A 22,108-nucleotide genomic window follows, 5' to 3' on the forward strand; every position below is an offset into this window, starting at 1 on the left:
TGAATTCTATCATATTATGGTCAATGCCCCCTAGGTGTTCCATTACCACATGGTCTCTAATCAAATCTATCTCATTACATATCACCAAATCTAGAATTGCCTGTTTTATAGCAATATCCAATTGGCTGAATAAGTTTGGATATGGCTAATCAAAGGCTATTTCTTGGGACATAGATTGCTTTTGCTTTTATTGTACTGGTCTGGCTACCATCAGGTTTGGTTCAACGCTCCCATTTGGTTCAGACCCAAAGCTGGTGGGAAAATTCTGCCCAAAGTTGGTGTTATGTGTCCTGTACACAGGCATATTAAACAGAAAAAAAAAACTGCAATATATTGGAAATCATTGCTCAAACATTATCTCAGTTAAATTCAAATAAAATGCCATTTTCTGTATTTTTAACGATGCGCAACCCTGCATGAGAAAGGAAGACTGAAGGAGAATTTCAGTCAAAAGAGAACAAGTTAATTCTGCCTAGTCATCCAGTGTTACAAACTATGGAGGTGCCAGTGCTGGACCAGGGTGGGCAAAGTCACATGATGCCAAGTTATAGTCCGACCAGTTTATTTGAAATCACAAGCTTGGAGGGCTGCTCCTTCGCCAGGGGAAGTGAGCTGACGAAGGACCAGCACTCAGAGTTTACAATTTCAAATAAACATGTTGGACTAAAACCTAGTAGTATGTACTTCTGGCAGTGTCACGAACTGGCATCCCAAAGTGCATCAATCTAATACCACAGCATTAAGTTTTATTTATTTTGTACTTGTTAGGACAGACATTATAAATACTAGAAAGCTTGAAGTATATTTCTAACTGTAATAGGTCTTGTAACTAATCAGGGCTAGTAAAACTTTTAGATGGGCTCTCCTAAGCTCCGTCGAAAATTGCAAATGGGCTCTTGCGGCTCAGCAGCAGTGTCCCTGCCTCTGAGTCAGATGGATGGGGTTCAAGTTCCATCCACCCCAAAGGTGCGTCATAATATATCTGACTAGGTTCTTTAAAGATATCTACAATTGTCATTAACTTAGGGCTTACAATTAGCATTAAAGTGAACCTTGGCATGTTTTAAAGGGTTAGGCACTTGGAGTTATAGAACCATGGAGTCACAGAGCTGTAAACAATAGAAACAGACCCTTCAGTCCAACTCATCCACGCTGACCAAATATCCTAAATTCACCTAGTCCCATTTGCCAGCATTTGGCCCATACCCCTCTAAACTCTTCCTCTAATTGTACCAGTCTCCACCACTTCTGCTGGAAGCTCATTCCATCCACGCACCAACATCCATGAAAGAAATTGCCCCCTAAGTCCTCTTTAAACACTTTCCCCTCTCACCTTAAACTAATGCCCTCTAGTTTTGGGCTACCTCACCCCTAGGAAAAGACCTTGGCAATTTACCCTATCCATGTCCTTCATGGTTTCATAAGACATTATAAGGTCATCGCTCAGCCTCTGATGCTCCAGAGAAAATAGCACCAGCCTATTCAGAATCTCCCTACAGTTCAAACCCTCCAACCCTGGTAGTAGACTTGTAAATCTTTTCTGAACACTTGAATATTTCACAACATCCTTCCTACAGCAGGGAGACCAGAATTGGATGCAATATTCCAAAAGTGGCCCTAACCAATGTCCTGTACAGCTGCAACATGACCTCCAAACTCCTATATTCAATGCACTGACCAATAAAAGCAAGCACACCAAACGCCTTCTTCACTATCCTGTTTACCCGGGTCTCCACTTTCGAGGAACTATGAACCTGCGATCCAAAGATGTGCAGGCTAGGTGGATTGGCCATGATAAATTGCCTGTAGTGTTCAGGGGTGTGTGGGTTATAGGGGGATGGATCTGGGTGGGATGCTCCAAAAGGGCGGTGTGGACTTGTTGGGCCAAAAGGGCCTGTTTCCACACTGTAGGGAATCTAATCTCTTTTTTCAGCAACACTCCCTAGGAACTTACTGTTAAGTGTATAACGTCTGCCCCGATTTGCCTTTCCAAAATGTAGCACCTCACTTTTACCTGAATGAAACTTCATCTGCCCGTCCTCAGCCCAAACATTGCAGCTTTAAGTCAAGAACGCTAATGATGAAATCAAACTTGAGCTATGTCAGTTCCATCTTACATAGTATAATTTTGTTTTTTTTCCCCTTTTGAAAGAAAGTTGTTCAATTTAATGCAAGGCAGCACTTTTCATAAAATTTATTACAGTTCAAAGTTTCACTCCAGCATAGGAGGTTGAGAGGCAATGTCATAAACGTTTATAATGAGGGTAATATGACAGTTAATGGTGGTTGCTTTTTCCTAGGATGGGGGATTTGAAGACTAAGGGGCACATTTTTAAAGTGAGAAGAGAGAGATTTAACAAAAAATACATGAAGGTGGTTCATGTGTGCAATAAACTTCCAGTGGAAATAGTGGATATGGATAAAGTTACAACAACTAAAAAGACATTTGAATAAGTACATGAATAGGAAAAGTTTTGGAGGATATGGGCCAGGAGCAGGCAGGTGGGACTTTCTTAGTTTGGGGTTATGTTTGGCATGGACTGGTTGTCTGTTACCATGCTGTAAGACGACTCTATGACTATGACTATATTAGAAATCAACTTAATGAATTCTTGAACTCTCACAACAAATTCATTGTAATGATGTTTTGTTTTTGCATTCAATAATGATAATACCAGTTATAGGTTTTTCACAGGCATTAATACTTCTGTTTGAAGTCTGCCATTAATGATGTTCTACATACATTCCAAGAAGGCAGCAACATCTGCAGGGTCAACAACATCTTTTCCAAACACCTGTTAAAGAGAAAGTAAGCATGAGAAAGTGACAAATATTATGTACGAAGGCTGAATACAAAACACGTGGTCCAGGCAAAACTAAGTAACATCGCTGGTATAGCTGGTAACACACTGTGATCCAAGTTAATGTCATTACGAGACAAGTCAGATCCCTGGCTGAAATCTGGATTGATAGATTGTATTTGATATTTTTCCCCCAAATAAAAAAAAAGGTCTTTCTCTGAAACATAGGCTCACAATGCTGCAGATTTGGCTTTTGCAATAAAACAGAGACATTTCACTCAAAAACAACTATTTGCATATAATACAGATTCTAAGGTTTTGCAATGCAATCCCACAAAGCCCAAAAACACTTCTTTAGAATGCACACTCACACAGACCATAGTGTGAGAGTCATACAGCATGGAAATAGACCCTTCAGTTCAACTAGTCAACGCCAACCATGTTCCCAAACTAAACTAGTCCCACCTATTTTTCTCCTTTACTCATTCATGAGATGAGGGCCTTACTGGACAGGCAACATTTGTTCTCCAATTGCCCAGAGGACAGTTAAGAGTAAACCACATTGCTGTGGGTGTGGCCTCATATTGAGGCCACATCAGGTAAGGATGGCAGTTTCCTTCCCAGTAAGGGGCATTACTGAACCAGATGGGTTTTTCCTGACAATTGACACTCAATTTGTGGTTATTATTAGATGATTAATTCCAAACATTTATTGAATTCAAATTCTACCATCTGCCATGGTGGGATTTGAACCCAGGTCCCCAGAACATTATCTGGACCCCTGGGTTAACAGTCCAGTGACGGTACCACTAGGTCATTGCCTCCCTACCTGCCTGCATTTGGCACATATCCCTCCAAACCCTTCCTTTCCTATACATGTACTTATCCAAATGTCTTTAAAATGTTTTATCTGTACTCATCCACCACATATATTGACAGTTAATTCCAAACATGAACATCTGTGTCGAACAGTTGCCTCTCGTCTACTTTTTAAAACTTTCTCCTCTCACCTTAAAAAAAAATGTGCGTCCTAGTTTTCAACTCCCCCAACTTAGACAAAAGACCTTTGCTATTCCCATATCCATGCCTCTCGTGATTTTATAAACCTGTATAAGGTCATCCTTCAACCTCCTACGCTCCAGCCTATCCAACCTATTTTTATAACTCAAACCCTCTTTTCTCAACAACATCCTGATAAATCTTTTCTTAAACCTCTCCAGTTCTCCTATAACACGGCAACCCAGAACTGCACACTATACTACAGAAGAGGCCTCACCAACGTACTCAGCATGCATCCCAACTTCCATACTCAATGGTCTGCGCAATTAAGGCAAGCGTGCTGTTCACCCATGAAGCTAATCTTCTACCTGATAAATTGCTCTGTTTACCTTGCTCTGTCAAAAATCTCCAAAGTCAACAAAGCCCCATTCCTCCTCAGTTAAGTCGCTGTCTCTGTTTTAAGAGAAATCATCATGGCCACAGAAATGCTCAAGTTAATTATGAAATCCATTTGGATGCACAGACCACATTCACGTACCGTTAGTTCAGAATCCAAACTCTAAAATAAATAGAGCTCAAAAGAGAGAGAAGCTGGAAGAAAATCACCTCATTTTCAGCTTGGGGACCCTGCAGCCCCCCCGGGCTCAATGTCGAATTCAGTAATTTTAGACATAAATTCCTAGCCTAGCCCCCTACCCAACACGCCAGATTTTGTTGTCACATAGCCTGCCACTACACGCTATGTATTGTTAGCCACTAACATTAACAGCTAATCACCCTCCTGGCCTGACTGTTACCAATTCCTTTATCTACCCAACTGTCTTCTCTCTTTGGGCTCTATCACCACCTACCATTTACTCCCTAACCCCTTCCCCAACTCTATCTTCTGCATGTAAACTGACATTTTCCTAGCTACCATCCTTTTCTGAGGAAGGTTCACCAGAACCGAAACATCTCTGATTTTTCTTCACAGATGTGGCCAGACCTGAACTTTTTCAGCAACTTCGCTTTTTGCTCTTTGACTAGGCTTGATTTTGATTAGTGACAAATGTATTGCTCAAGGGTTAGGAGAGGCTCATGAGAGGCATAGATATGGGAACAGCAAAGGGTTAAGCAAAGTTGAACTGCTAGACAATAACAACAACCTTCAAAGTCAAGCTGAACTTGGAACAAAATCAAATCAGAGTATAAATCTTCAAGTATACCTGCCTCAGTGTGTTGGAACATGTTTAAACAGGTTTATAAAAATAACTATCACATCACATGGAAAAATAAGAATAAAGTGTCCCAGTAAGAAACATGGACCAAACGTCTGCAACATTTTCCCCCAATTCATTCTTCTTATTACATCAACCTCACCCTGGGAAGCTTCCTTTTAAAAAAAAAATCACTAACTGCAAACTTGAACAATTCCTATCATCATTTTCTCTCTGCTCCCTCTTGGGTGTGACCTTCAAACATGAATCACCTTGGATGTTTTGCTGTGTTAAACTAAACTAGTTACATAAATTTGAGTTCTTGCTGTCATTCCACAATTGTGCACACAATGAACCTTTCTTTCAGTTGCACATAAATAGCAGTATATTTCCTAACAGATTTTCTTCTCCTGCATTATTTTGAGTTAATTTAGGAGAAGAATCATCAAAAAGTGACTACCTAAGAATTCTAATTTCTGTAGTTTTATTATACCCAATTTCAATCTCATCGTAACACGATATAATTTAAGCCCTTTTAATAACAGAAGGAGCAGTATCGTACATCACCTTAAATTATGTACTGCTGAGTTTATAAAGCACGTTAGTGGTACCTGGTGGTAGCAGAAAAGAATTGCATGTACTTTAATTCAATGAACTTTGAAGAAAAATCTCTGGGAAACTTCTATGTAATCATTGTTTAATTACAAAGCTATTGCAAACAAGGCCTGACATTTCCAGTTTGAGGAGGCCAAGACACTTCTTAGAAGGGACATCATGTTTTTGTGAACTTCTGGCAGGAGAATGCAAATCAGAGAATTCAAAATTCTATGCTAAATGAACAGTACAGAAACGGTAAAGAAATTTTGTTCCAAAAAAAAAGGAAAGGGAGGTTTTTCATCCACTTTGTGCCTTTAGTAAGACCCATTTACTGCTGCAACCCCAACCAGAGATCTCTCATCATTGATGAATTTTCCCACAATTCTGCATACATCTTCATGGTATCAGTTGTCAGAATGAGAGTCAATGAAACTGTTAGATTAAAGGTTCCTGATTTTGTCTTTACCTCTCAGTTAGGCGGTGATGTGTGACAAGCACCAACTGAGGATTATCTGATTTTGGTAGGCTTTAGGATTTTATGACCATGAAGGGTTTTGAAATTGTATTGTTTTTAATCAGATTGGAGAAACCTTTTGCATTTCTCCCCCCCAATATTTCACAAATATCAACATGTGATCCCTTTCACAGGGTAGGTGTAGCAGCATATATTCCACTATTTACTTTGTGGAGGATCTCAAGAAGAAGAAGAGAGGTGCAGCGTTAAGCTAAGGTTCACTAGCGTGCCAAATTAAGATCTTTTTGAGTAACTCCGCATGAGGGCTTGCACAAATACACCAGTATAAATACACATTTTATATGACCTGTTGCACAAAGGACTGCATGCAAACCAATATCATTATGTCCGTTATCATCAAGTATTTCTCTCAGTGGTTTCTTTAAAGTTGTCTTGGGGATTATTTACAACGTCAGAACATCAACTACGGAAAGCACGAGCATGTATTGAAATTGCATCATACCCTTTAAAGCACAGCAAATCAAACATAAGCTAGGCAAGATAGCAAAGGTGATGCAGTCTATTAATCTATGCAGTTGCTAGATTCCCAAAGGTCGTTTACAATTGGGGGCACCCATATTATGTTGGCTGTGCTAGTAAAGTATCAATTTAGCTACCTAAATCAATTAGAGTTCTGAAATTTAAAATATGCCTAGAACTTCATCCATTTTCTTGGTCTGAAAACTACAGGGCAGAGAATGAGCTCCACAGTGACTTCAATGTTAAAAATCAACCTAAACAGTAAGGCACAAATATTAGCCTTCCAGCCATGCTGTTAATCAAGAAGATCAAAGGAACATTGAGAACATCTTCCTGGAGCTGGGAGACATCACAAAGGGATCTTCTTAGCACCACAGATCAGATGTGCCAAGCTATCATAAACTGTTGTACCTTTTGCAATTATATAGAGCTAAACATTTGACTTATTTGAGGTGACTGCTTTGGCGCCAATAGATCTAGAGTAACAGTAGATCAAAAGGGGATCCAGAATTCATCTAGTTAACATTTCTGGACTTCCTCTCTTGCTAATATCTTTCCTTAGAAAAGGGGACCAAAATTAGACACGGAGAGACAGAATAAAGGAGTATCAGAATATAAAGGAGGCCTGGGTGAGACATGCGTAAGTCATTAAAGATGACAGGACAAGTACAGAATTGTTAATAAAGTATATACTATTCTGTGCTTCACCAAGAAGTGCAGAGAATAAAACAGCAGGGAACTAGTTTGACTTCAGCTGGATTGTGTTTACTTTTGGGTTCTATAATGTCAATACGTTGTAAAGACTGCAAAAGAGCTTTACAAGAATGGTTTCATGGATGAGGCACTCAGTTATGAGGAATGGCTGGAGAAGTTGGGGCTGTTTTCCTTGGAGAGGAGGCCAGGAGGACATTCAATGGAAGTTTTCAAAATCATACAGGGCCCGGACAGAATACACAGGGAGAAACTGTTCTTGCTCGAAAAAGGATTGAGAGCCATAGAGAAAAGATTTAAAAAGTGTCTTGCAAAAGCAGCAAATGCAAGTTAGGTGAAAGAAGTAAACACAAGTTAGCCCAAATAACTTTTATACACAATGAGGAATTAGGGTCTGGAATTCACTGCCTAGAACTCAGGTGGGGAAAGTGTCAATTGAGTCAGTGAAGAGGGCATTAGATAATACTTTAAATAAAAACTGTGCATGTTTACAGAGAAAAGGCAGATTGGCCTAATCTGCTAAGTAAGAGGTGTCAAGATATTGGTGTTACTGTACATTCATTGTACTTTACTGCATACAGGTTGTGGCATTAACTAGACAATTACGTGAACACTATATAGGGGCTTGTTGGTTGTTCAATTACAAGGAGTAAATATAAAAATGTGTGTAAAGATAGGCTCCATTCCTCAGCTGTTCCAACTGCAACTCCCATGGGCGGCACCTGTACAATTTTAATAATGTGCTGGAGGACAGATTATCATATCAGTCATACTCTGAAACCCCTTTTGAAAACAGGTATTTGCAGCCATGAATGCTCAAAATTGCAGACTATGGTACCGGACATCAGTCTGAACTTTTGCTGCAAAATTCAAATGTTTTCGACTTATTTGTGTTGCAACATAAGCGGTGACATTAGTCATCAGGCACTATGTCATGCTTAAGTCCTCAAGTGTGGTAATGGAGTTTCCCACCAATTCTAAGCTCACAGAAAGCATCTGATGGTGTTCTCCTTTGTGCATCTTAACAATGCCTGCATGATTTCTGCAGTCCTTCAACAGCATTTCTACATGCTGCCATCACTGATTTTATGTACATTACTCCAGTGAAATCAAATCAAGATTTTAGACGGAGCAAATTTGTATGCATTTTCACCTGGCAATGAGCTGGCACCTCCTTTCCCCCCTGCTGTCCTCTAAGTTAACTACGAACACGTATGCACTGCTAGTGTCTGAGTTGTTTGTTGAGTTCAAAGAGTACTGGCGCCATTTTTACTGCCAGGTCAGCTGACAGTTCTTTATTTCAACAAACTGAAACAACCGCCAATGCTGGGAAATTGGAAACAAAAACAGTAATTGCTGAAAAAGCTCAGCAGGTCTGGCAGCATCTGTGGAGAGAAACCAGAGTTAAACATTTCAGGTCCAGTTCTGAGGAAGGGTCATTGGACCCAAAACGTTAACTCGGATTTCTCTCCACAGATGTTCTTTGTTTCTTATAGAGTCAGACAGCATGGAAACAGACCCTTCAGTCCAAGCCGAACATAATCCCAAACTAAATTAGTCCCACCTGCTTGCTCGTGGTCCATGTCCGTTCAAACCCTTCCTATTCATATATCTATCCTATGTCTTTTAAACATTGTAATTGTACCCATATCCACCACTTCCTAGGAAGGTCTTTCTACACACGAACAACCCACTGTCAGAGAAATTAGCTCTTATGTCTTCTTAAAATTTCTCTCCTCTCCCCTTAAAAACGTGTACCCTAGTCTGGAAATTCCCCATTCTAGGCAAAAGACAACTACGAATAACTCTGCGCATACCCCTCATGATTTTATAAATTTCTATAAAGGTCTCCTCTCAAGCTCCCACACTCCAGTGAGAAAAGTCCCAGCCAATCCAGCCTTTCTTTTTAATTCAAACCTTCCATACCCAGCAACATCCTGGCAAATCTCTTCTGAACCCCCTCCAGCTTAACAGTACCCTTCCTATAAGTGGGTGACCAAAACTGGACACAGTATCCTAGAAAAGGATGTACCTGAAACCTTAGGGCTCTCTGTTCTGTGACACTATCCAAGGCCCTACCATTAACTGTATAAGTCCTACTCTTGTTTGTTGTACCAAAAATGCAATACATGACATTTATCCAGATTGAACTCCATCTGCTATTTTTCAGCCCATTGACCCATTTGATCAAGATCCCTTTATAACTTTAGAAAACTTTCTTCACTATCTACTATGCCACCAAAATTGGTGGCATTCACAAACTTACTAACCATGCCTTCTACATTCACTCCAAATTATTTTGTATAAATGACAAACAAAAGAGGAGCCAGAATCAATTCTTGTGGAACACCACTAGTGACAGGTCCCCAGTCCAAAAAGCAACCCTCCACCACTCTTTCTTCTGTCAAGCCAATTGGCAAGCTGTCCCTGAATCCCATGTGACCAAACTTCACTAATCTACCATGTGGAACCTTGTCAAAGGCTTTACTAAAGTCCAAGTAAACAATGTCCACTGTCCTGCCCTCAATCCTTTTGGTAACTTGCTCAAAAAAACTGAATATAGTTTGTTTGGCAATTTTCGTTGCACAAAACCATGCTGACTATCCGCAATCAATTTTTGTTCCTCGAAATGTCCATAAATCCTGTCTTTTATAATTACCTCCAACAATTTACCCACAACCGACATCAAGCTCACAGATCTACAGTTCCTTGGGTTCTCCTTACAACCTTTCTTAAACAAAGGTACAAAATTGGCAAGCCTCCAGTCACATGCACCTCACCCTGTAGTTATTGATGATGCAAATATTTCTGGAAGAGGTCTTGCAATTATCTCTCTTGCTTCCCACAACATTCTGGGATATATTAGATCATGTCCTGGAGATTTAGCCACTATTATATTCTCTAAGACCTCCCAAACTTCCTCTTCTGCCATGTGAACTGTTTTTAAAAACATCAAAATACATTTTACTGTGTTAGCCAGCCTCCATTTCTTTACCTGTATCGCATGGATCTACCTGTATAGCATGTAAAATAATACATTTCACTTGGTATCTTGGTACATGTGAAAACAATAAAAATCAATCAAAATCAAATGGGTTATAACAAATATAACCAAATACAACATACTGTGAAAATGTTCAATTCAAGCATATAAAATACTTGAACGTAAAAGAAAAATAATTGCATTTATTTAACATCAATTGCAACCCTGGGACATCAAAGCAGTTTTTAGTCAATGATTTTTGAGATATGATCACTGTTGTAATATGAGAATTTCAGTGAAGGTTCAGCCTTGATTCTTGAGAGTTCAAACCCCTGGAGTGGGAACTGACAACAGAAATAATTTTACTTGTACTCACCTTTTCAAACTGCAGACTTTCATGAATAAGAAGTGGGAATATTGGCATAAAACATTTTGTCTTCCAGTACTGGCCAAGCATATAAATATTGATATAGAGCTCATCTTTTCTTGGCAACATCACACCAGGACAGGTTACCTTAAAGAAGAAAATAAAAGCACAGCAACAGCTCAATTTGTAAGCAAAGGTTGAATTTTTAGAAAAGTCTTTTACATGTCCATATGTGAATTAAAATTGAGTGCTAAAATTCTATTTATGAATTCTGTAAAATTTTGAGACTTTATAAAATTGCACTTCCACCAATTTGTTCACTAAGAATGGCCTATGGTTTAACAACATTTTTTTTTCCATTTTTTGGTTCCTGGTACTGAGACAATTGTTAGCCTGCTGTCACGGGTGTATGGATATCAGCATCGATCACATCACTGCTGCCCCATCATGATTGAATGGTGTTAAGATCGATCGCAATTGATGACCCACACGTATTGTCATATTGCAGGCGTATTGGGGTAAAGTGTTGCTCTTCATGCTGTGGCTGTCCTTTCCCAGCAGTATTATTTTGGGGGAAGTGGGGATGATAGAGTCATATGCCACTGGACTACTTAGAAATGCAGGCTAATGCTCTGGGAGCATTGGTTCAAATCCCGAGACAGATAGTGAAGTTTCAATTAAATTAATTAATCTGGAGTTAAAGTCTAGACCAATGGTAATCACTAAACTGTTAAAAACTCAGCTAGTCCCACTATTATTCTTCAGGAAAGGAAATCAGTCATGATGGTTCAGACTACATGTGACTCAAGATTGACAGCAATGGCTCTTAAGAGACCCTCTGAAATGGCAGAGTGAACCTTTGAGAATGTCTAACTGCTATCAAGTTTAGTAAAAGAAAAGAAACTGTACAAACCGCCCAGTATCAATGAAACCAATATTGCCACACAGAGCCCAATCGACCTATAAAGTCCTCGTTACTATATCTCGGGGCTTCTGCAAAACCTGGGAGAGAGTCCTCACACAGACTTGTTGAGCAAAAGCCTGACATAATCATAGTTACATAATTGTGCCTTACAGACAATATTCCAAATGCCTCCATTAGTAATCTGAAAGAACATAGCTGCTAGACTTGGTCTGAATCAGAAGGTGAGGAAAAAAAAAGAAAAATCAACTTGACCTCATCCTCAATCTGTCTTTTGCAGGTGGATGTGTCCACGAGACTAAGAGTTGTAATGACCACCGCAGGGACATTGCGAAGATGGTATCCTACCCTTTAAGTGGGGTCTGATCTTCTATTGTTTTAAGTGGAACAAATTTCAAACAGATCGAGGATCTCAAGGCTTGGCATCCAACAGCGTGGGCATTAAGCAGTAAGAAAACTGCAGTCAACCATAAATTGTAACCTCATGGCCTGGCATATCTTCATTCTTCCTTGGTCAAATGAAGAGTGCAGGAGAGCAGGCCACGAGCTGCAGGATAGGTGGCAACCAGGTGAAGCTACAACTCAAGGTTAACTGCACAGGATGTTGCTTAGCTGTTTGACAATTACAAAGTAATTTCACAACAAATGGATCATATCTAAGCTCTGCCATCCTACCAGATCCAGTCATAAATGGTTAGCAGGCAGGCAATTAGTCAACTCATTGGTAGAGGGTCCACAAACATTCCCAGCATAAATAGTGGGGGACCCTAGCACACCTGCACAGAAGATGGAGGCTGAAGTATTTGCCAAAACGAATAATCTGTCTCCCAAGGTCCCTGAAGGCACAGATGTTAGCCTTCAGCCAATTTGATTCACTCCAAGTGATAAACAAATGACTGAAGTCATTGGAAACTGTAAGAGTAATGGGCCCCAACAACATTCCAGCGTTAGTCCTTCAGGCTTGTGCTGCAGAATTGCTATGCCAAGATTTTCCAGTATAGTTACAACACTTGCATCTACCAGTGGAGAAAACTGACCATGCATGTCCTGCCTGTGGATAGGGAAAGCATCAAATCAGGCCAATTACCATCAATTCAGCCACCTGGTAAATTGTCAGCAAAGTGATGGAAGGGGTCACCAATAGTGTATCAAGCAGCATTCGCTCAGCAATACCTTACCTACTCAAGATAATAAAGTGTGAAGCTGGATGAACACAGCAGGCCAAGCAGCATCTCAGGAGCACAAAAGCTGATGTTTCGGGGCCCAGACCCTTCATCAGAGAGGGGGATGGGGAGAGGGTTCTGGAATAAATAGGGAGAGAGCGGGGAGACGGACCGAAGAAGATGGAGAGAAAAGAAGATAGCTGGAGAGGAGAGTATAGGTGAGGAGGTAGGGAGGGGATAGGTCAGTCCAAGGAAGACGGACGGGTCAAGGAGGTGGGATGAGGTTAGTAGGTAGGAAATGGAGGTGCGGGTTGGAGTGGGAGGAAGGGATGGCTGAGAGGAAGAACAGGTTAGGGAGGCAGAGACAGGCTGGGCTGGTTTTGGGATGCAGTGGGGGGGAGGGGACTAACTGGGCTGGTTTTGGGATGCGGTGGGGATTTTGAAGCTGGTGAAGTCCACATTGATACCATTGGGCTGCAGGGTTCCCAAGCGGAATATGTGTTGCTGTTCCTGCAACCTTTGGGTGGCATCATTGTGGCACTGCAGGAGGCCCATGATGGACATGTCATCTAAAGAATGGGAGGGGGGAGTTGAAATGGTTCACGACTGGGAGGTCCAGTTGTTTATTGCGAATCAAGTGGAGGCGTTCTGCAAAGCAGTCACCAAGCCTCCGCTTGGTTTCCCCAATGTAGAGGGAGCCACACTGGATACAGTGTACCACATTGGCAGATGTGCAGGTGAACCACTGCTTAATATGGAAAGTCATCTTGGGGCCTGGGATGGGGGTGAGGGAGGTGGTGTGGGGGCAAGTGTCGCACTTCCTGCGGTTGCAGGGGAAGGTGCCGGGTGTGGTGGGGTTGGAAGGCAGTGTGGAGCGAACAAGGGAGTCATGGAGAGAGTGGTCTCTCCGGAAAGCAGACAAGGGTGGGGATGGAAAAATGTCTTGGGTGGTGGGTCGGATTGTAGATGGCGGAAGTGTCGGAGGATGATGCGCAGTATCTGGAGGTTGGTGGGGTGGTGCGAGAGGATGAGGGGGATCCTCTTTGGGCGGTTGGGGCGGGGGCGGGGTGTGAGGGATGTGTTGCGGGAAACACGGTCAAGGGCGTTCACAACCACTATGGGCAGACCACATCCCAAAACCAGCCCAGTTTGTCCCCTCCCCCCACTGCATCCCAAAACCAACCCAGCCTGTCTCTGCCTCCCTAACCTGTTCTTCCTCTCTCCCATCCCTTCCTCCCACCTCAAGCCACACTTCCATTTCCTACATACTAACCTCATCCCACCTCCTTGACCTGTCCATCTTCTTTGGACTGACATATCCCCTCCCTACCTCCCCACCTACACTCTCCTCTCCACCTATCTTCTTTTCTCTCCATCTTTGGTCCACCTCCCCCTCCCTCCCTATTTATTCCAGAACCCTCTCCCCATCCCCCTCTCTGATGAAGGGTCTAGGCCCGAAACATCAGCTTTTGTGCTCCTGAGATGCTGCTTGGCCTGCTGTGTTCATCCAGCTTCACACTTTATTATCTTGGATTCTCCAGCACCTGCACTTCCCATTATCTCTGATACAACCTCACCTACTCAGTCTGAAATGTTAATTCTGATTTCTAGTCACAGAAACTGCTGGAAATATTCAGCAGGTCTGGCAGTTTCTGTTTTTAATCCTGATTTCCAGCACCAGCAGTTTTTGTTTTAAAATCACATTATGTGGTTTGCTTTCAGCACCCACTACCCATTCACTGCTACCTCCCAGTCGCGAACCATTTCAACTCCCCCGCATTCCTCAGACGACATGTCCATCCTGGGCCTCCTGCAGTGCCACAACGATGCCACCCGAAGGTTGCAGGAACAGCAACTCATATTCCGCTTGGGAAACCCTGCAGCTCAAGGGTATCAACGTGAATTTCACAAGCTTCTTCGAAATCCCCGCTCCCCCCATCCAAAAAACCAGCCCAGCTCGTCCCCGCCTCCCTAGCCTGTCCTTCATCCCATATATCCTCCGCCTTCCACCTCAAGCCGCACTTCCATTTCCTACCTACTAACCTCATCCTTGACCTGTCTGTACTCTTCGGACTGACCTATCCCCTCCCCGCCCCTTTAACTTGTCTATCTCCTCTCCACCCACCTTCGATCCGCCTCCCCCTCTCTTCCTATTCATTTCAGAACCCTCTTCCCCTTCCCGCTCTAGGGTCTAGACGCGAAAAGTCCGCTTTTGTGCTCCTGAGATGCTGCTTGGCCTGCTGTGTTCATCCAGCTCCACACTTTGTTATTTCAGATTCTCCAGCATCTGCAGTTCCCATTATCTCTGCTACTCTCACCTCTTATTGTCACTTATTCAGCTTGTTTTCTGCAAAGCCCTGAAATTTATAATCCCCTTACTTGCATATCCCTCCCACCCCTCTCTCCGGGCGCCATCTCCATCTCAGCAGTCAGCTCTCCCTACCCGTTTCCTTGCTGCTATCTGTTCTGAAGAGGAGTCACCGGACTCGAAACGCTAATTCTGCTTTCTTTCCGTAGACCTGCTGAGCTTCGCCAGCAATCTCGGTTTTCGAAGCAAACAAGTGGAAATATTGCAGTAGTATAGGAAAGCAGTGAACAGCGCGTTTATGGTTAAGAAGTATACATCCGAAAAGAAGAAAATCAGCGCTAGTGCTGATCTAGTTACGTTCTCCAGAAAGCAGCATTCCTCCTTTTCCAAAAAAAAGCTGAAATTGCTGGAGAAACTCAGTAGGTCCAGCCAGCACCTTTGAAAGCAGAGTTAGCATTTTGTGTCCAGTAACCCTTGTTCAGAACTTTTGTCTTTTAAGCATTTTTTTCCCCCGAAAGGTCGCGTCCACAGTTACACGCAATTCGTAAATAGTGATTTCTTTCAGTACAAGCCAATAATTAAACATTGAACACAATATGAAGTTCGCCGCTAGAACATACATTTACGGCGTGTCTGTGACTTTTAAATATGCAGGAATATCTTACCGCGTGGATTTCAAGCTGAATAACGCACTTGAGAACTTTTTGAGGCATTTTGTAGAAACACCGGTCTGGAAGGGGATACAAACAATGCCGAATTAACTATAATGCTATGAAAATTAAGTTGTTAATTGCCAACTGCTTGTTGCACTCACCACCGCTCTGGAGAAACGACGCGTATCCTAGGTGACTGAGTAAATGAGGCTTGATAAGAGTTTAAACACTCCATGAAAATTTAAAAAAAAAGTCTCGCATGTGTAATCTGGCAGCGGTTCTCATTGTTAGTGTCTTTTACTCCGATTTTATTTTAAAAAGGTACAAATTAAATCAGCAGCAACAGTTCACAATAAATCCCAATTAGAACATTTGTAAAAATTGTCACATTATACAAATCACGCAATAATCCAAAGGGATAATACGTAGTTCAGCCATTAGGTCTTTTGTTTCTAAATTGGAACAGAACATCGTGAATAAATGTCTCTGATTGGTTTTGGTTTCCATATTTTCCAATCAACCTGTTCAGACATGTTATTAAACACCTGGGGTATGAAGCCAGGTCTCCAGGCTTAGAGGGAGGGGTACCACAATTGAGCTTCAAGAGACCCTTTCGAGTTTCACCATTGGCGGTGGTTGGAGTTGAGCCCATATCCCCAGGAGCATTAACCTTTCGACCAGTAGGTCAGTTAACTCAACTGGCAATGCAGAACGATACCGGCAAGCGTAGGTTCAATTTTCACACAGGGTGACGTTACCATGAAGGTGTGATCTCCTTCTCAACCTTTCCCCTCACTTGAGTGGTGACCCTCAGGTTAAACCACTACCTGCTGTGTCTCTCTTTAATGAGAGTGTAGCTGTATGGGCCAATGGCGTTACCACTCTGTTAGACTGGATCTGCTGCTGTTTGAATTTAAAAGAATGCAAGGTGATCTCATTGAAGTATATAAGATTCTTAAGGTTTGACAGGGTAAATGCAGAGAGGAAGTTTTCCCTCATGGGAAAACCTAGGACGAGTGGGCACAGTCTCAGAATAAAGAGCACAAATTTAAAACTGAGGATTGAGAGTCTTTGGAACTCCTGCCACAGAGATCTGTGGGGAGGGCAGGTTCTTGGTCATACATCATGGAAACAGACCCTTTGGTTCAACTCAATCACATTGACCAGTCATCTCAATCTGACCCAGTCCCATTTGATAGCATTTAATCCATAATCCCTCTCAACCCTTCCTATTCATATATCCATCTGGGTGCCTTTTAAATGTTGGAATTGTACCCATTTCCACCACTTTCTCTGGTAGCTTGTTCTATACATGCACACCTTCTGGCCTCCGTTTTAAATTTTTTCCCCCGTCACCTTAAACCTATACTCTCTAGTTCGTGTAAAAAGTTCATGCACCAGCGCAGCCTGCTGCTGGATCTCACTTGTCACATTCTGCAAAAACCTATATATACTGTTTTCTGCTGGGCCGCCAATCTACTATCCATGTTAATATGCAACCCCCTAAACATGAGCCTTTATTTTCCACAATGACTTTTCATGTGATACCTTAACAAATGCCTTCTGGAAATGCATGTATAGTCCACCTAAAGGGTCTCCTTTATCCACAATGAATGTTAGTCCTTCAGATATTTTCTAATCAATGTACTGAGAGGTGCCAGTTCACACCACTGGATTAGATGGGACTTCAACCTGGGCCTCCTCGCTCTGAGGTAGGGACTGCCACTGTGCCACAACAACCCTCATTATGTTACTTTTCCAATGAGCTCCAATCCTTGTGTATGTTTAAGGCTGAGATAGATTCTTGATCAGTAGAGGAATTTGAAGTTTATGGGGCAAAGGTCAGAATATAGGACATTACGTGTCATATCAAAGGTCATGGTGAAAAGGCAAGAAAGTGTGTGTGAAGAATGTCAGATCCAGAGTTAAGGGGAACTGGTCAGAAGTGTCAGATCAACTGTTACAAAGTGGCAGAAAAGTGGATGAGAGGATTGTTGGGTTGAGGATTACAGGGAGAGGGCAGAAAAGCGGGTGTGAAGAGTATGTCAAATTAAAGGTTGGGGAAAAAGGGCAGAAAATGAATGTGAGGAATGTTGGATAAAGAATTAAGGGATGTTATGACCTTGGTCAGAAAGTAAAAGAAAGCATACATAAGGTTTATGAGGATGCAAACTGATGAAGCCCCTTGAAGTTTATAAGTAGGGAAGAACTTAAACAAGGATTTAGAAGGGCTAAAAGCTGCCATGAAAAGTTGTGAGCGAACAGATTTAAGGAGAATCCCAAGGCTTTTTATACATATGGGAGCCAAAGCAAGGGTTGGCCCACTCAAGGACAAAGGAAGGAATCTACATGTGGAGAAGAGGTAGGTGATGTCCTAAATGAATACTTTGTGTCAGTATTCACCAAAGAGAAGGAACTGGTAGAGGATGCTGTCAGGGAAGGAAGTGGTGAGTTTCTAAACCAATTTGCTATCAAAACGGAAGAGGTGTCATTGTCTTATAAAGTATTAGGATAGATAAGTCCCCAAGTCCTAATGGGATCTGTCCCAGAATATTGAGGGGGAGGCAAGAGAATGAATTGCTGGAGCATTGACAGAGATGTTTGTATTCTCTTCGGCCACAGTTGAGGTCTTAGAGGACTGAAGAATAGCCAAAGTTGTCCCATTGCGTAAGAAGCGTAGCAAGGATAATCCTGGAAATTACAGACCTGGGAATCTCACATCACTGATAGGGAAATTATTGGAAAAAGCCTCAGGTTCAAGATTTATATGCATTTAGAAGCAAATGGACTTATTAGCGATAGACATCATTTGCGGGGCAAGTCATGCCTCACGAGCTTTATTGAGTTTTTTGAGGTGGCGATGAAGATGATTGATGAGGGAAAAGCAGTTAATGTTATCTACATGGACTTCAGTAAAGCCTTTGACAAGGTTCCTCCTCGCAGGCTGGTACAAAAGGTGAAGTCACATGGTGTAGGAGTGAGCTGGCAAGATGGATACAGAACGAGCTTCGTCATAGGAGACAAAGGGTAGCAGTGGAAGGATCCTTGTCAGAATGGAGGGTTGCGAGTGGTGGTGTTCAACAGGGATCAGTGCTGGGACCTCTGCTGTTCATGGTCTACATAAATTATTTGGAGGAAAATGGAGTTGGTCTAATTAATAAGTCTGCAGACAATACAAAGATTGGTGGAGTTAGGGATAGTGAGGAAGATTGTCATAGGATATAAATCAATTAGAGGCATAGACAGAAAAACAGACAAATGTGAGGTGATGCATTTTGGAAGGTCAAGTACAGGTGGAAATTATACACTGAATGGCAGAACCCTTAGGAGAATCGATATGCAGAGGGATCTGAGTGCACAGGTCCAACAGATCATTGAAGACGGGAGCACAGGCAGACAAGGTATTAAAAAGAAAGCTTATGGTATGCTTGCCTTCATTAGAAGGGGCACTGATTGTAATGATAGACAAGTTATGCTGCAGCTTAATAGAACTTTAAATAGGCTACACTTGAAACATTTTATACAGTTCTGGTCAGCACACTACCAGAAGGATGTGGATGCTTTGGAAGGGGTACAGAAAAGGATGTTCCCTGGTATGGGCAATTTTAGCTATGAAGCAAGGCTAGACAGACTGGGTTTGTTTTTGTTGGAACACAGGAGGTTGAGGGGCGACCCAATAACAAATTTATAAGATTGCGAATAGTATGGATAGGTGAAAAATATGACACCTTTTTTCCCCAGGGTGGAGGGGTCAATTACGAGGGAACATAGGTTCAAGATGCAAAGGGGTAAGTTTTTTTCACACAAAGGTGGTGAATGCCTGTAACATGTTGCCAGATGAGCTGGTCAAAGAAGACACAATAGCAGCATTTAAGAAGCATTTGGACGAGTACATGAATAGGAAGGAAATGGAGGGATATGGATCCTTTAAGTGAAGATAGTTTTAGAATGGAAGGGCAAATTGTGTCCCTGTAGGCTTGGAGGGCCGAAGGGCTTGTTCCTGCTCTGTATTGTTCTTTGATCTAAAAACCTAAAGAACTGCAGATGCTGTAAAGCAGGACCAAAAACAGAAGTTGCAAGAAAAGCTCAGCAGGTCTGGCAACATCTGTGAAGAAAACAAAATCAGTTAATGTTTCAGGTCTGGTGACCCCTCCTTAGAACTTGTTCTTTGTTCGTTCTAAGGCACGAAAGTGAACCTGAGTTTTGGATCTAGGGTTGGCGGGGGGGGGGGGGAGAAAAGGTATTAAAGTGGATGTGAAGAGCGTTGGATAAAGGGTTAAGAAGAAAAAGCCAGCAAAGTGGGCATGATAATAAAGTGTGAAGCTGGATGAACACAGCAGGCCAAGCAGCATCTCAGGAGCACAAAAGCTGACGTTTCGGGCCTAGACCCTTCATCAGAGAGGGGGATGGGGTGAGGGTTCTGGAATAAATAGAGAGAGAGGGGGAGACAGACCGAAGATGGAGAGAAAAGAAGATAGCTGGAGAGGAGAGTATGGGTGGGGAGGTAGGGAGGGGATAGGTCAGTCCAGGGAAGACGGACAGGTCAAGGAGGTGGGATGAGGTTAGTAGGTAGGAAATGGAGGTGCGGCTTGGGGTGGGAGGAAGGGATGGGTGAGAGGAAGAACAGGTTAGGGAGGCAGAGACAGGCTGGGCTGGTTTTGGGATGCAGTGGGTGGAGGGGAAGAGCTGGGCTGGTTGTGTGGTGCAGTGGGGGGAGGGGACGAACTGGGCTGGTTTTGGGATGCGGTAGGGGAAGGGGAGATTTTGAAGCTGGTGAAGTCCACATTGGTAACACTGGGCTGCAGGGTTCCCAGGCGGAATATGAGTTGCTGTTCCTGCGACCTTCGGGTGGCATCATTGTGGCACTGCAGGAGGCCCATGATGGACATGTCATTTGAGGAATGGGAGGGGGAGTGGAAATGGTTCGCGACTGGGACGTGCATGTAGCATGAGGAGTTTTCAACTTTGGAATGTGGGGATAAGGGCAGGAAAGTGGGCGTGAGGAGTTTTCGATTTAGGAATGTGGGAAAAGGCGGAGGAAAGTGGGTGTGAGGAATGTTGAATCAGCCACGATCCTACTGAATTGGGGGGGGGGGGGGGGTGGACAGGCTAGTGGGGCTGAATTCCTCGTGTTCCGATGTCTCCTGAGTTTTTACCTGGGCTCAGTCAGGATTGTGGGGACCGGGACGCTGGCTCCTAGTGGGTCGTGCGAGCCTCTAGATGTCGGTGCGGCCTCTTACCGCCCGCCCACAACACACCACAACCTTCCCCCTTTGTTTTTCCCCTCTCCTCACCAACAACTTTCCCGGTTTGTCACCGAAAACAAACGACGAAAATATCTTTTCCCAAAAACAAAAAAAACGGCGGAATGAAATGAGCACCTTTTTTGTGCACGCACTCCCCCACCCGCCGTCCTAAGTTTAACAGTCGGACATTGATTACGGTTACCATGGCGACGACCTCTGACCCGTCGATAATTGTTAACGTATTTGTTTTACAACTTAAGGTTAAAATGTGTATCTGTGTCCGCCTCCCTGTGTTTGTTTGGGGAGGTCTGAGGTGTTTTTTTGTTAAAAACATGTTATTCCTGACGGTTGGACAGGAAGGGGGAGGTGGTTCCCAGGAGGCCGCCCTGTTACCGGCGGACACTGCCAGGCCGACATGGCGTCGTCCGCCTACAGGCTCAGCTGCTCCCTCGCCGGGCATCAGATGGACGTCAGGGGGTTGGCTACCACCCTGTTCCCCGTCGGAGCCTTCGTGTCCGTGTCCAGGGACCGCACGGCCCGGGTCTGGGTGCCCAACAGGTAATCGAGAGTAAAGCCGTGAAGGTTACCCGGCGGCTGCTAGGCCCCGCCACAGGGAGCAGCACTCACTGATGAGTTGACAGTTTTCCGTTTGGAGCTGTGTGTGTGGTGCTTGGGGTGCAGGAATTCGGAGCGAGCTGGTATTGAGTGTAGGGGGCCTGTCGTTGGTAGAAAGCAAGCCTGATTTTTATGAAGCGTTCTTAGTTTAGCATTTAGGAGCCAACGTAAGGCCATAAGATCATAAGAAACAGGAACAGAGGTCCTCTGTCCAACCTCCTGCTCTGCCATTCAGTAAGATTGTGGCTGTTCCAGAATTCCTCGTTCGCTTTCCTGCCTTTTAACCCATAACCCTTGAGTTTGCTTACTAGTTAAGATCTATCTATCCCAGCGTTACATAGGCACAAGGATGCTTGCCCCCACAGATCTTTGTGGCAAAGACACTCCACCCTCTGAGAAGAAATTCTTCAATGGCCGGCTCTTGAATGAGGGGGCCATAGTTTTTGGATTAGAGGCAAGAGTTTTAAAAATATGGATGAGAAGAAAATACATCTCAAAGCCGTTGTGAATATATGGAATTCGCTACGCTCGAGTTTATAGATTTTTCTACACT

At 43.1% G+C, this 22,108-nt stretch overlaps 2 protein-coding genes across 3 annotated transcripts in view; one reads left to right on the plus strand and one right to left on the minus strand.

The window, feature by feature from the left end:
- spata6l (spermatogenesis associated 6-like) overlaps nucleotides 1-21,131 on the minus strand; it is a 69,589-nt gene extending 48,458 nt beyond the window's left edge. Inside the window, exons 1-4 of the mRNA XM_048527892.2 lie at nucleotides 21,076-21,131; nucleotides 15,707-15,771; nucleotides 10,658-10,795; nucleotides 2,744-2,795 (exon numbers count right to left, since the gene is read on the minus strand). Of these exons, the coding sequence (XP_048383849.1) occupies nucleotides 2,744-2,795; nucleotides 10,658-10,795; nucleotides 15,707-15,754 (238 nt within the window). The 5' untranslated portion in view covers nucleotides 15,755-15,771; nucleotides 21,076-21,131. The remainder of the gene's footprint in view (nucleotides 1-2,743; nucleotides 2,796-10,657; nucleotides 10,796-15,706; nucleotides 15,772-21,075) is intronic.
- Nucleotides 21,132-21,320: 189 nt separating this feature from the next.
- The window catches only part of plaa (phospholipase A2-activating protein), a 41,984-nt gene continuing 41,196 nt past the window's right edge, over nucleotides 21,321-22,108 (plus strand). Inside the window, exon 1 of one of the 2 annotated variants that reach the window (XM_048528071.2) lies at nucleotides 21,321-21,498. In XM_048528071.2, the coding sequence (XP_048384028.1) occupies nucleotides 21,356-21,498 (143 nt within the window). In that variant the 5' untranslated portion in view covers nucleotides 21,321-21,355. The remainder of the gene's footprint in view (nucleotides 21,499-22,108) is intronic. The other variant, XM_048528072.2, reaches the window with a different exon arrangement.

The sequence above is a fragment of the Stegostoma tigrinum genome, chromosome 3 (genome assembly GCF_030684315.1).
Source record: "Stegostoma tigrinum isolate sSteTig4 chromosome 3, sSteTig4.hap1, whole genome shotgun sequence".
Taxonomy (NCBI): Eukaryota; Metazoa; Chordata; class Chondrichthyes; order Orectolobiformes; family Stegostomatidae; genus Stegostoma; species Stegostoma tigrinum.